Raw genomic sequence first — 14,227 nt, 5'->3', positions numbered from 1 at the left:
AGATTTAGCAAGTGAGATTTTCTGAAAGTCCTAGAAAAGTGCAGGTTTTAAAAACAATATCGCAGAGCAGTTTTTAATCTATGCATTTTTGCTGACTGCTCACTCAGCACAGAAAGAGTTGTGCTCATATAGCAATGTAAGGAATCTGCTGTATCCTTCTGAACTGATGGGTATATTTTGAATGTCATTGTCACGGTGGCATGACCAGTCACAAAACATTCCCAGGCAGAAATCTAACAAAACACAAGATAAAATGGTTGGTCAAAAAGCTGCTTGTAAGTCACATAAGAATTCTGAGTCATATACTCCCTCCCAGGGAGAACAAAAAAAACCATTTTGCAGAATGCAAGGTTTTGGTCAGAAATCTATTTATTCAAAGTTCCCCCATGCACATCAAAAGATGCAAGTGAAATTACACAAGTGAAGATCAATCACATTACATTTTTACAATATTCAAAATGCCTGCTTTATCTTCCACCATCTTTTTTTTTTTTGCCAAGAATGTCACTTCAAGTCTATCAGATTTCTCTGCACAATTCCAACTTCTTTTCACTTCCTAGACATCTGGGCATTTTTCAGAACCAAATCTTAGACTGCAGACATTCACCATTTTTCTGTTGAAAAATTCTTGGAAACAATGGTATTCAGTTTCATGCCTCTTGTGCAGACACCCTTGTTTCTTTTTAAAGTTTTTCATTAAAAATATTTCAAAGAAAATTAAGGGACCAGAGAGTCTGGCGAGTACCATAAAAGAAATCTACATAGCAACATAAGTCCTTGTGTCCTTAAGGTTCGTATTAGTGATCTTCAATATACAAGCAGGGCATTGTCTAATCACAAAAGTGCCAATATCTATTCACACACTAGAATTTTGTGTACAACATGATACTGCCCATATTAATCCAATAGCTTGGGCATTTTTATGTCAAACTTGTTTTGTACAAAAATTGTAGGTGTCACTTTAATCACAAAAATACCTGTGAGATTTTGTACTTAAGTATTCATGATCAGATTTTTTTTTTACATTCTAATATTCAATATCCAAAATCTGAATTGTGAACATTGACAGTTCAAAGGAAGTTTAGTAAAAAAAAAACAAAAAAAACAAGTCTGCAATGTTGTTAGAAATACAGATAGATTTTAATGGGATCCTCAGAGTGCCCTGACATATTTCAAAAAGTGGGAAGGTTGAACTCAATAGTTTTGAATATTGATACAGACATTTCTGCCAGATGTTGTATTAAAGGGGCAATTGGAAGTACATAACTTTATTGTTAAGCAATACCGTGTAATATAAAACACCTGTTTAAAAAAGGATAATTAAAGAAAAACTTCAAGAAAATATTACAAACAGGAGTGTCTCCCCTTACTGAATTGATAGTGTGGACAATATTTCTAGATCATTAGATTTCTAATTTTTCATTCTCAACTCACTGAAGCACCAAGACTTTCATTTCTGTATTTCTGTAGGCATTTGTATTTAAAGTTTCAAAAAGTACTGAAGGAATCAGGAATCCTGTTGACTGTATTGTAACATATAATTTGCAGAAATGGCTATCCACAAAACTTTAGACATGCACTTAAAAAGCAGCCGAACTTTCATTTGGCAGAAATCTACTTTGCATCCTGGCAGGTTTAAGCATATTTTCTTAGTGCCATTGAAACACCAGACAATCAGTTCAAGTGAATCCAATATCTAGGCATTCTTCTCATGTTACGGATGGAAATTAAATCAGACAGGTTGCTGACATAACTCTGCATTGTATTGAGGCCAGGTTTTCTGATGTGATTGAATGGTAAGTCTCGGGTGAGAAAGAGTTGGTACGGAGGTGAATCCATACCTGTATAGCAGACACGAAATAAACATCATACCTTTGCCATTTTCAGGAGAGGCATGCTGATCCAACCTGACTCAAACCTCAGTAACAGAGATTCCAAAACACAATTTTGGCTGTGTATTCTGTTACATGGCACATCATCTACACAAGTGAAATTAATTTGTTTTGGTTCAATTTTTGTGCATTCTACAATGTGTTTTCCTACATAAAATGTTCAAGGACACTTTATATATTCCTATATGTTTGATCCAGTGTGCCAGGATCAAATTACACTTCTCATTGTGGGGGAGGGAGGGAATATGGCATGTATTGAGATAGCTGGTTGTGAATAAAGGGAGTTTTAATCCATTTGAATAGTTCTAGCTAGGGAGTTGCATTAAACTATGTGTCTTTACCTCTCTAAAAAATAAGAATAAGATTATTTCAATGAAGTTACTGCAAACTGGCTGTTGGTAGGGTCTTCTTGGAAAGCATAGTTGGTGTCCTGGAGACAGCAGAGGTCATCTTTTTCTAGCTTGTTTTTGTTTTGGCACTAATCCAGTGCCAATCCTGGCTATGACAAGAAATTTAATAGCAGGCCTAGAGTCAGCCAGTGAGCTTCCATAGCTAAAGTTGAATTTGAAGCAGGTTTCCACAGATCCAGTTGACCATTTTGTCCAATACTGCTGTTGAGAAGAGTAGACTGTATGTGAATTTATGTGTAAAAGGACCAATAAAAATTGAACCAAAATAAATTAACTTTACTTGTGTAGATAATGTGCCATGTAATGTGCCATGTACATAGTCAAAATTGTTTTTGGGAATCTTTGTTACTAAGAGTTGAGTCAGGTTGGATCTGCACACCTCTCTTGAAAATGGCAAAGGTATGATTGATTATCTTGTGCCTGCTATACAGGTATGGATTCATCTCTATACCAGCATTAGCCATTCTAGCTTGACCTGGTTTTTCTACTGCTACCAGGAAAAGTTACTTGTATTATCATCATTATTGTCTAAGAATAGCATAATTTCTTATACATATCATGAAGTTCCCTGTCCAAACATCTATCAAGCCATGACTTTTTGTAAGAGCACTTAAGCGCTTTAAGTCCTTGTACATGCAACAGAAATATTTTCTTGTTTATAATAGGTTTCCTTTGTAAAGAAATTAAAGCAAGTTCCTCAGCACGGAGGAGATCAAATCCCTCCGTTTCAGTTGCTTTAATTCTGGGGTTAACTTTTTAAAACACGGAAGGAGATCTCATTCTGCCCGGTATTTCCTTCCTTCTTTTAGTTCTGTTGATTCCTTTGCTTTAACCACCGATTCTGAAAAATATTTCTTCTTCACTCTGTTCCGGTGAGATCTGATGTAGCTGAAAGAAAGGCTGAGTCCCGCTAAAGGTCCGCAGCTAAGGAGCTTGGAGCCAAGGACGAGCGGAAGAGATCTGAGAAAACGTAGCCAGCTTCCTCAGATCCGCTTAGTAGCATTTGGGCTGGCAGAAACCGAGGTGGGCACAACAAAAGAGAAAAACAAAGTGCCAATCTCGAGATCAGAGAGGGAGCACCAGAAAACGGGCAAGAAAAATACATTTTAATCACTCAGCCTCAATATTTTCCACCTTTACTTTCCTTAATGTGTTTTTTTTATTTAAAAAATAAGAAAAACAATACTTTCTGCATCGACCCTACGTCTAACAAAACTGGCGGAAAGTTTTGGCTAACTTAAAAAGCTCGCTGCCGGTTGCGGGACTCGCGGCGCTTCTTGTCTCTCGGCCAACGCCCGAGCAACTTCAATTCAGTCGGCAGGCGGCGCTGTTTCTCCACTCCCGAAGTCGGCGAACTTGGCTGTGCTCTCAGGCGCTTCAGCACCTAGTAGGCTGCCAAATCCGCGCAAGCACCAAAGTCGGCTTTGGAAACCATCACGCAATTACCCCCTTTCTGTCTAGCCCGTCCACCCGTCTGTAAGGCGTAAGGTGCCTTATTTGATTCCTTAAAGGCTCTTTCGCACTTACGCGCAGCAAAGGCGAGCCAAGTCTCCAAGTCACTTAGCCCACGGGCAGAGCCCCAAAAGGGAAGCCGAGCGGGGAGAGAGTTATTTTAAGACCGGTGGCCACACAAAACAAACACTAGAAAACGCCGGCGGGGGTGCTAGTATCGAATGCTCGGTCAAATGGAGGTCGCCTTCCTATACTTTCACCAAAAACTACCTCCGTACCTCTCGCGAGCTCTCGCGATTGGCCTTAAACTTGCCTCCGGACTTGGGCTTTCCCGGCCGGAGGTCAAGCAATTTCCTCTGGTTCTTTCAAGCCATTATTCCGCAATGAGGCTCAGAGGGAAGGAAAGGATAGTCACCTGGACAGGAGGCTCTCCTCAAGTGATGGTCTCTTAATCCGGGATATAATTGGTCTAGACCGGCAGAAGTAAAATCGGGGGAGGAGGGGCGATTTCCCAGGAAACGACGCTTCCCCTCCAGTCCAGGAAACAAATGTCCCGCAATCACTTCGCGAGGAACTCAAAGCACCGCCCCAGGCTTTGTCCCAGGAGAGAGTAAAGCTCACACGCAGATCCAGATCCCCGCGTCCTTCGGGGACTGCACGACTGACCCGAATCTCCGCGAGTTTATGTCGTTCCCAGCATTTAACTTAAACCGTAGCCATTTTACTTTCCCGGGTTCCGGTAGGAATTCCCGTGTTAGGTCCGAACTGAAATTTTGGGAGCTATAGATGTCCTACAGAATGGTAATTGAATTTGCTAGCCCGTAAGTCACAGTAAATCTTATGGTCTCCGGGTGGTGAGATTTCTACCTCCTTCCCTCACACACTTCGAAACTTGCAATCATTAAGGACCCTAATAGGGATAATAGTGCCCGGGAATCAGTATGGCTTTTGGTATTTTGTATTTTGGGACGGCAGCTCAGCCACCCAGTCTGGACGTGCCATTGAATTCCTGGCTCAAAAAGCGGTCCTTCAAGGAAAAAGGCAGTTCTTCAGAAACAAAACCCCAGGATAGTTAGGACTGCGACAGAACCAAGGGATAGATAAACTATTCTAAGATGTCTTTGAGTGGCTCTAGAGCGCATCTTTCTTCCAGATCGATAATAAGTGCCAGCGCCGAATTTAGAATGCATATTAATACACAGGAAAAGCCTCAAACTGTTGCTTTTCCTGACACCGGTGGAAGGAACTTTCTGTCCAGCATCAAACCATTAGTATAACTCTGTGTGAATTTAACTCATCATCCCTTCTAATAGTTCAAAGCAACGCCCTCTCTCTTTTTGTCCCCCTTTATCCTTCTACAACCCTTTGAAGCTGGTCCGACTGAGTGATTGACCCAAATCTCGGCCTGCCTTTCCAAACTGAGCAGGGATTTGAATTCCGTCCGTGATCGACCCTGCAACTGAGGTACCAAAACATGCTCGGTCTTAAATCAGGATTAACAAAACACAACCGCAGTGTCTTCAGAATATGCTCTAGACGTTTTATAGTTTGACGTGATGGCTTCGTACATGTAGACGTGGATAGTGGTTGACTGGGTTCCTATAACACAAACGGCCCAGCCCTATTTTAGCCTAGTCTAGTCTGGCCCGGCCTACTGTGTGACCCCAGCACCCATTGAGTATTAGGTCTAAAAAGAAAGCAAGCGAAAGCATTTCTTCTAGTTATGCAACACTTTCCCCGTCCACAAGACAAACAAAACGCCTTTCCAAAAGAGATGCAAGTAGCAAGGAAAGTTGGCTTTCCTTGCTGCTTGCAAGGAAGTTTGCCTTTAAATGTCGGAGGCTCAGAGATGAGGCTGCCCCCAACCAAGAGTGAGAAGAATCTTAAATCACCGCCGTCCGTGAGACACCTTGCACGTGTTCTCGATCATGGCAGAAAGACACCTGTGGTTGATTATTCCATACCTCAGTTTAAGCCATTATTGTCATTTTTCCTCCTTTTCTTTCAGAAAGGCACCTCCGCATACAGTATAATATATTATTTATTAGCCCTTCCAAAGCTCCGAATTAGATGTCAGAGTTAAAGCCCGATCCTAAATGCATTTATTCCAAGTTAAAGATAAGCTACACATGTTTACAAGGTTGCGATTCTATCTACAGTCTTCTTTGGACAGGATTCAATGGAGCTCACTTTTAAAGAAGATTTGGCCACGTAAGACTGCCTATTAGGACTGCAGCAATGCTTAGCTCCACCATAGTCAATGGGGTCACATCCTACCACTTCAAACGGTGGGGTTTGAAGTGGTAGAAGGCATCAAACGTACTTTCTCTAGAGGTTATGTAACTGAGCAAAGGAACGGGGCATACCGGATGCGAGTCTTCCGTCTCCTTTTTTCCCATTGGCCCCAAATACATCCAATTTGGCTAATCCTATTCCAACTGCAAATACCTAAGTGGAGAGAGAGCTGGTGCGATCCTAAGGTATTAAACCGAGTATTGGTTCTGTCCCCGCCCCACTTCCTCATTGACTGAAACTTGGGAGTAAGACGCCCAAGTCTGCTTTGCAGAAGATCTATTTACAAAGTCAAAGAGCAAATAGCTAAGGCGGATTGCCTCCGCCTTCCCGCCCGCCCGCTGCCTCCATCCCACAACCCGGCTGAGTTTTTCCTAGCTGGGAGAGATTTCGGTTGAAAGCACCCATGAGCTTGCAGAAAGAGGGTTTTTTTTTCTTTTTCTTTTTCTTTTCTTTTTGCACCAAGGTCGAGATCTCCCTCACCTCCGCAGTTCCCACTCAGTAGCGCAGAATACGCATAGCCAGGGCATCAAGCCAAAAGCAGCTCCAGCTTTCAGCTGGGGCAGGAGCCCGGAATCACCTCGGGGCCCTCCTGTGGGGCAGCCAAACCCATCCCCGCCCCAACCCTGAAGCTCACCTTGCTAGGCAGGAAAAAAGGAGAGATTGGCGCTGCCTCGCCTGCCGGACCTCTAGTTTCAACTCCCCCTTTGCGTTGTCCAGCTTTGCCAAAGCCAAAACAAAAAGGTGGCCGGGGGCAGCACTGCAGGCAAGTGCGTCCATGAGGCTGGCGACCTTTTTCTTTGCTTGGAGGAGATGGAGGTTGGAAAAGAACTGCAAAGCGCGCCTTGCAAAGACCGTAATATGGTCTCAAAATCCAGGAAAAAACAACAGCAGCGGCCATACAACAGATATATTTTTTACAGTTGTGGCTATTTCGCAGTTCTCAGCTCCACGGCAAGATTAGGATTCTCTTGCTGATTACTTTTCCATTATTTAAGGTACAGCCTAGCCTAACTTTCACTTTTGCCTCCCCGTTGGAAAGGGAGGTGCCACGCGAAACCACTGGGCAAAGTGGCAGCTCTCCGGATTGCACCGCGGAGATGAACGAAATCAAAGGGAACTATTTGGCGCCAGAATTCCCCCAAGCTCAAGTTTGCATTATTATTTTTTTTTTTCCCAGATCTCTATTCGCTCCCGGAGGAAGTGGCGACGGGATTCGGACAGCAACTTATTAAAAAAAAAAAAAATCCACCGACTGCCGACTCTGTGATCTTTTCTTTACATTTCAACCGAACAGGATTTCCTTTTTACGGTGGCGAACAGCCAGGGATCAGAACAATCAACAACTTTCAAACTTCAGGCTTGGATCTATTGAGGAGAGACTGCTTAATAGTTAACTTGGTTTTTTTCAACCTTAGGCTATTCCCCCCCCCCTTCCAAATCTATGGCCCTAAACTGCTTGACCCGAAAAGAAGCTTCAAAGGTTGTGTTTGTTCTTATCATTAAGGATTAATAACAGAGATCAATGTATTTAATAGATTCAATCGTCATAGGATAATAATAGCAGTTTTGTACCTCACTCACTCACTGTAAGAAGAAGTTATAAGTCAAGTTACTTGTAAAATAATAAAAATAAGCATTCCATGTATACAGCGAGCCAACTACTGAATAATATTTCCAAACTTTAACTGTCCCAGTTGATCTCCTGAAAATCATTAACAAACTAATATTTGAATGTGAAATTGTTTGTTGCCAATATTCATACAAACAACATAAATGGGAGGGGGGTAACAATGTTCGTTGCATTAGTTTCTAAAGCTTCTTACCTCAAAGCAAACCCAGCTGTCTTTAATAGAGGCTCTTTCCTGAGCATACATTTACCTATTACTTCTAGAAAGACTTGCCCAGGAAGACTGCGCGCGGGGGGGGGGGGGTAACAGACTCTAATAGCGCTGTTTTCCAAAGGGATCCCAGTCCCGGAAAAACAAATTGCAATGTCTTGAAGATACTCCATTATTATCCTGAGAAAGAAATTAACTAACCCTAACAACAAATATTTTATGTGCTGTTTATTAATTCCATTTAAAATCTTACAGATAAAAGTCAATTACATTTCATGCATTTAAAATGCAATTTTAAAGTATTCCAGAGAAAAGGTTTTTTCTTCCTTCCTTTGTTTCTTTCATTCTTTTCATTTCAATGTGAAATATCCAAACTTATTTCAACATTACAATGAGACAATTTGTTTGCAGAGTTTGCAAACTTGCAGAGAACAATCCTAACCATATTTAGGAATAAGACCTACTGAAGACAGTAGGATTCCTAAGGAAACATGCATAGGATTGTGATGTTTGGGTAACACCAGGAGTGCGTTATTAACATTCACCATCTTTATTTTCAGGAAAAGCAGAGGCCATTATTTGTCTGCATCACTTGGACAGTTTATTTAATATATGGGTCTAGATGAGCCCACTGTGTGAAATATAGGAGGATTCTCACTTAAACTATACCTGAACTGTCAAAAAATGTAAAAAAGTACATGCTCCACTAAATGAAATGGCATTCAACATTTATCCAATCTTGTTTGTTTAATTACGGTCTTATGCCTAACTAAATTAATATTCAAGCAAAACTATATTCTGAAGTGCAATTTGCTGTACACTTCAAAGGACATATTTTTATAAAAAATGCAGTTAATTAAGACTGCAACAATAATGATTTAATATTTTGTGACAAAAAAGGAAAAATGATTTTTTTTCAAAGAAAAAAAAGAAAGCTCAAGTGTACTTTCATATATTTTCAGATATTTACTGGAAGTAATATACAAGAAAAATACTATACAAAATCGTCCCCTGGACAACTGCGCCTCACACCAATACAGTGGTGGAATTATATTAAATTGTTAGGAATTTTACAACAATTTCTGTTGTACAAGTCATTAGGTTTAGAACTATTTTACTAATATTTGACTTTATCCCCGTGTTTTTGTTTAGTTGGCTGGGGTTTTTTTTTGTTTGTTTGTTTTGTTTTTAGCAAACTATAGACTTGCAGAAAAGGCAGGTTGCTTTCATATTTCTTACTGTCAGAAAAATCATGCTACAAATTACAATAAATTGTATCCTTGGTGTTTTAAAAGCATCACATAACTAGAGATGCTGGGACTCTGGAAATCAAGCAGATGTTCTGGTACAAGAATTTTTTAATTGCATTATTTTTCTCTAACTTCTAAAATAATAATAGGGAAGATTGGAAGTCCCTTATATTTAACCAATGGATATTAACCAGTCAACTATTTTGAGTCTTACTGATCTCACTGAGAAAGAAAATATTAGAAATAATTTTTAACATCTCATTGAAATCAATGGGACAAACTTTAACTGGGTCATAACTTTCAACAACAATTATAAAGTTTATATAATTAACTGCACCAACTGGATACACTTTTTCCAGGAAGTATTTTGAAGAGTCAGTTTTTATCATGAGTTAAGCAATGCTTGATTACAGCAGAAAACTCAAATTAATAGCCCAGTTCAAAACTTTTAAAACTAGTTGGACTTATAAATGTATAGATTAATTGACCAGGATGGGTGCAGCAAAGCTTTATGAATGTTAGCCAAAAATTAAATATCTTTATGCTGAGCGGAATTTATCCCTAGGAAAGCATGCAAAAGATAGTATTTTAAGGCAATTTACTATGCAATCCTAGAGATACTCAGAAAGAATCCTCACTGTCTATTTAACTTTGCAACTTTAATTCAGTTTGCCTTAATTCTGAATAAATGGGTTTGAAGGATAATTATTAAAAAAATTGTCTATGAAAATAATTTTGGACTTAAATCTGTGAAACCCAACCTTACTGATTTCTGAGTAAAGGCTATATGGCTGCATGCTGAGTTGGTTAAAACAAGGGGATTTTTCTTTAATGGTTGTTAAATCTGATTTTTTTTTTCTCCCCCAAGTCAATGGCATCTTAAGCATCCGTTTATTTGAAAGTTCCTGGTCTGTTTTTATTAGAACTTTTTTTGGTGGGGGGGGGGGAAGAAGCCGAAATAAAAGACAACCTCCAACTAAGACTAGAATCTTAGTTATTTTGAACCACTCGCTGAAGCACAGAATACTTGGAAGTGCTAGACAGAAAAGACATCGGAAAAAAAAAGCCTAGCCCAGTTTATTTTGTAATATCTACCAAGGCGGGATCCTCTTTGACAGAACTGAATTGCAAATGGGGCACTATGCGATCACGCCTACATTCACTCTCACTTCCACACACGCACACTTTTTAGGTTTCACCCACTTCCTCCAGAGTAACCCCATTAGTTGCAACATTCCAGAGAAAGCGAGTGAGCACTGCAGTTTCGGAGCAAAACTGAATAGAAATTTAACGTTTGGAGTAATTCTTTGAAATAATAATATTAATAAAAAGCATCTCATAATATTCAAAGTGCTTTCAGCGGGAGGTCTTGGGCTCTTCCCTACTCTCCCCTTCCCTACTCCCCCGAACAGCCGCCTCTCCCTCTCTCAAGGGCGCTTAAGAGAAGCTCTGGTCCTTGCCGAGAGCCCGATCCCCGCCCTCCCATTGCTTGGAGCGCCCCAAACCTCTTCCCCTCCGGCGCGGATGTCTCTGGAGCAGCCGCTCGGCGACAGAAGTCCCTTTTCTGGGCAGGGATCTGGCTGCGAGTCCGCGTTGGCTGGAGCGCGATATTCGACGTCCAGATCCCCTTTGGCCCAGCGGGCGGGAGGCTACGAAATGGGAGGGCTGAAAGCGTGGTGGATCCGAACAAGAAAGGGAGAAAGAGAGACAGAAGATGAAGAGGGAGGAGGAGGGAGACGAGAGCCGGGAACAGCAAAGCCAGGTCCTCCTCAGCCTGGACTCCGCCGGCGCGCTCAGAGCGATTTTCACTCCAGGCCATTCCGGTGGCCCGGTTCGGGGGTCTGGAGCAACTCCGGCGAGTGGCAGGGTGGGCTGCCGGGGGCGCTGTGCTCGCTGTCGGTGTCACTGCCCTTCTTGCCGCCCCCTGAGCCACCGCCACTACCGCTCCCTCCACCGCCACCGCCGCCGCCGCTGTGAGTCTTGACGTGCTTGCTTAGGTGGTCGCTGCGCATGAAGCGCTTGTTGCACACCGGGCAGGCGAAGCGCTTCTCGCCCGTGTGCGTGCGCAGGTGGCGCTGCAGCTCGTCCGAGCGCGTGAAGCGCTTGCCGCAGAAGAGCCAATTGCAGACGAAGGGCCGCTCGCCCGTGTGCCAGCGCAGGTGCGCCTTGAGGTGCGACGTCTTGCCGTAGACTTTGCCACAGCCGGGGATGTGGCAGCTGTGCAAGCCCTTGCGCCTCAAGCTGGCACCCGCCGGGCCCAACCGCTCCGCCTCCTGGCAATTGGGGCAGTCACAAGTGGCGCGGCCCGAGTAGCGCCGGGCTGACGAGCGCGGGGAGCCGCCTAGTGGCGCGGAGGGTCCGGCTCCCAGCATGGAGGCGCCAGCTCCAGACGTCAGGGGTGAGGGAGCCGCGTCCGGGTAGGAGCCCGGCAGCACCGGCTTAAATCCGTCCATGAGATGCTGCCCGGCGGGGCTAAGGAGATGCGACGAAGCGGCGCTGCTGCTAAAGGCCGAGTGGCCCGTCAGGCCAGAGTAATCCGAGTTGTAGGCGCCCAGTGGCGAGTGCAAGGAACCCGCTTGGAGACCGCTGGCCGCGGCAGCGGCCGGGTGGACGCCGTTGGGGTTCTGCACGTCCAGCCAGCCGGCGCCCACGTCCCACCAGCTGGAGGCGCCAGCGTCGCTCGGGTGCGAGGGCTTGAACCAGGATTCGTAGGGGTGCGCCATGCCCACGCGCGGGTAGATGCCTTGCAGGCCCTCCACCGAGGTGTGCACCTTGGAGATGAAGACCGGCTGATGAGCGGCGGTTGTGTCTGGAGCTGCCCCGTTGCCGCCGCCGCCGCCGCCGCCGCCACCACCACCCGCCGGCCCGGGCGCCTGGAATACGGAGTAGTCGTTGGCGAAGGGCGAGCCGGCCGCCGCGCCGCTCGAAGTGAGCGAGAAGGCGCTGGATCCAGGCGAGCCGGCGCAGCTGAAAGAGTCCGAGACCAGGGCCGCCGCCGCTGCTGCTGCCGCTGCCGCGGCCGCGGCGTGAGCTGAGGAACCGTTACGGGTCGAGGCCGAGACTCCGACACCACTCAGACTGGAGCCTACCACGTTGCAGCTGCCCGAAGATGAGGAACGTTTCCACGGGTGGAAGCCTTTGCCGAAGGATGAGGTGCTGTCAGACAGGACCGACGGCGAGGGACTGGGGCTGCCGATCTTGTTGCAGGTGGCGGCGAGCATGGCCAGTGGAGTGGAGCCGAGACGCGGTTCTTCCTGCAGAAAACGGAGAGAGAAGTCCGGGACAGCACCCGTCATCTTCCGCCAGCAAAGATGCCCGCTGCAGCCCGCCCAGAGCAGGATCCGCGCCCGGTAGCCTCGCCTGCGGACGGGGAAATGGGGGGCTAAGGCGAGGAACCTTTGCGGTCCTTTACCCCTCCTCTTGATTCCATGAGAAGAAATGACACCCCCTCCCCCGACCTCTCCTCACAAGCCCTGGAAAGGCGTCTTTTAGGAAAGCTCACTGGCTTCTTTGGTTGAGATTGGCTCGCAGCCCGGAGTCCGGCCAAAGAGATCGAGAACTGAATCTCAGCCCCATCCAGAAACCCAGACTCAAAAGGAAAATCTGAAAACTGAAAGGTTCCGGTACTGACTAAGCCCCAGTTCTTAGGTGCTGGGTTTCTACAGCATATGATTCCTTCTTTCTCCTCCCGAAAGCACCAAAGAGCATTAGTGCATTTAATCCTCAGCCATTCCCATCTAGCAATTAAAACTGGCTGTAGCCGCAGATTAAAGTTGTTGTTTTTAAGGTCCCTTTAGTTTCCGAGTTCACTCATAGCATTCTCTCCCCCCCCCCAACTTTTATATTCATACCTCAAGGAAACAGAGATAATCAACATACCTGCAGGAAATGTCGGGCTCAGAGAAATTTTTAAAAGGAAGGGGGGGGGATCAACAACAGCAACAAGCTGCTGCAATTTTTTTTTTTTTTTTTTTTTAAAAAAAAAGATCTCACAGGGAGAAAAAAAGATCAAGCGAGGCAGCTGTTTTTCCCCGTCCGCGTCGACAACAGAGAGGCCAGTTCTCCGGGGATACAGGAATAGCTCAGCCCGAGCTCTGGAGGTTCTTAAGGGCTAATGCCCTTAAAACCTTTTCCTGCACGCTGTCAAGGGGGTTGAAAAAAGTGGCTGCCCTTTTCCCCCTCCCCTTCCCCCCTCTCCTCCTTTCTTTTCTCCGAAACTCGCCTGAGTCAAGAGAAAAAGCAAAACTGAAACCCTCAATAGCCCCCGGTCAAGAGAGGGGCTGCCTTAACCCTGCTCCGCGACCGCCAATAAAAAGGACCCAATTAAAACAGCAAAGCGGGGGGGGGCCAGAAGAGGGGGAAAGCACACCCTCGGACTCACCCCTAGAAGTGAAGTTGCCATCCCACAAAGTGCCCTCCTCCTCTCAGAGGATCTTTTTTATATTGATAAATCAGAGGCAGTATTTTTTTAGAGGTGTGCAATACAATGATCAGTTCCGCCCATTCCACCACAATTGTAGCTCCCTCTCTCGCTTTGAAGTGCCGCTGAGGCCGCGCCAGCCAATCTGCGGCGCCGTCGGCCGCTCCGCTGCGTTGCCGCGTGAGGTCATCAGCGCCGCCGCCGCCGCCGCCCGCTCCTTCCAGGGGCTGCTGCACAGCGCACGGAGCGGGCTGGCGAAAAGGCGGGCGCCTGGCGAAAGCTGGCATGCAGGGAGACCGCAAGGAGCTGCGGCGTTCCTCGCAGCGCGCGCTCCGCCTGCCCGTTTCTTCCTTCCTTTTTACAAGCTCCCGTTTCGCGGAAGGTTGCTCAGCTATTCAGCCCCGCAGACGGAAAGAAGAAACGCGTCCCTCTGCATGAGACTTCGCGTGCATGTGAGAGCGGGCGCGCTCGCTTGGCGAGCTGCTACTGTAGTTTCGACGCCTGTCTCTTTTAGTCTGTGGTCCCTTCCGCCTTCCCCCACACCCCAGGTCTCCGCAGCAATCGTTTAGATGGCTGAGAAAGCTCCGCTTTTCTGAAAGGGGGAACCTGCCCTTCTCCAATCTGACCACCCACTCACCCAGCCCTTTTGTAACACCAAGGAGTCTAGTCG

General features: G+C 45.6%; 1 protein-coding gene across 3 annotated transcripts; it reads right to left on the bottom strand.

The window, feature by feature from the left end:
- Positions 1-351: 351 nt before the first annotated feature.
- On the bottom strand, positions 352-13,638 carry SP8 (Sp8 transcription factor). 3 transcript variants are annotated; one of them, XM_039332349.1, is made up of 2 exons: positions 13,519-13,638; positions 352-12,391 (listed from the first exon to the last, which is right to left on the bottom strand). In XM_039332349.1, the coding sequence occupies exons 1-2, from the start codon at positions 13,537-13,539 to the stop codon at positions 10,943-10,945; spliced, it is 1,470 nt and encodes a 489-aa protein (XP_039188283.1). In that variant the 5' UTR covers positions 13,540-13,638; the 3' UTR covers positions 352-10,942. The 3 variants fall into 3 exon arrangements, with proteins under 3 accessions (XP_039188283.1, XP_039188291.1, XP_039188276.1); XM_039332357.1 differs by lacking the exon at positions 13,519-13,638 and adding an exon at positions 13,017-13,500; XM_039332342.1 differs by lacking the exon at positions 13,519-13,638 and adding an exon at positions 13,017-13,036 and having other exon boundaries at positions 352-12,497.
- Between the last annotated feature and the right edge of the window lie 589 nt (positions 13,639-14,227).

The sequence above is a fragment of the Crotalus tigris genome, unplaced genomic scaffold (genome assembly GCF_016545835.1).
Source record: "Crotalus tigris isolate CLP2741 ecotype Arizona unplaced genomic scaffold, ASM1654583v1 scf7180000017624.2573661763:2888555, whole genome shotgun sequence".
Classification (NCBI taxonomy): Eukaryota; Metazoa; Chordata; class Lepidosauria; order Squamata; family Viperidae; genus Crotalus; species Crotalus tigris.
The sequence above is the reverse complement of the archived record's forward strand: the minus strand, read 5'-3'. Positions and strand labels throughout refer to the sequence as shown.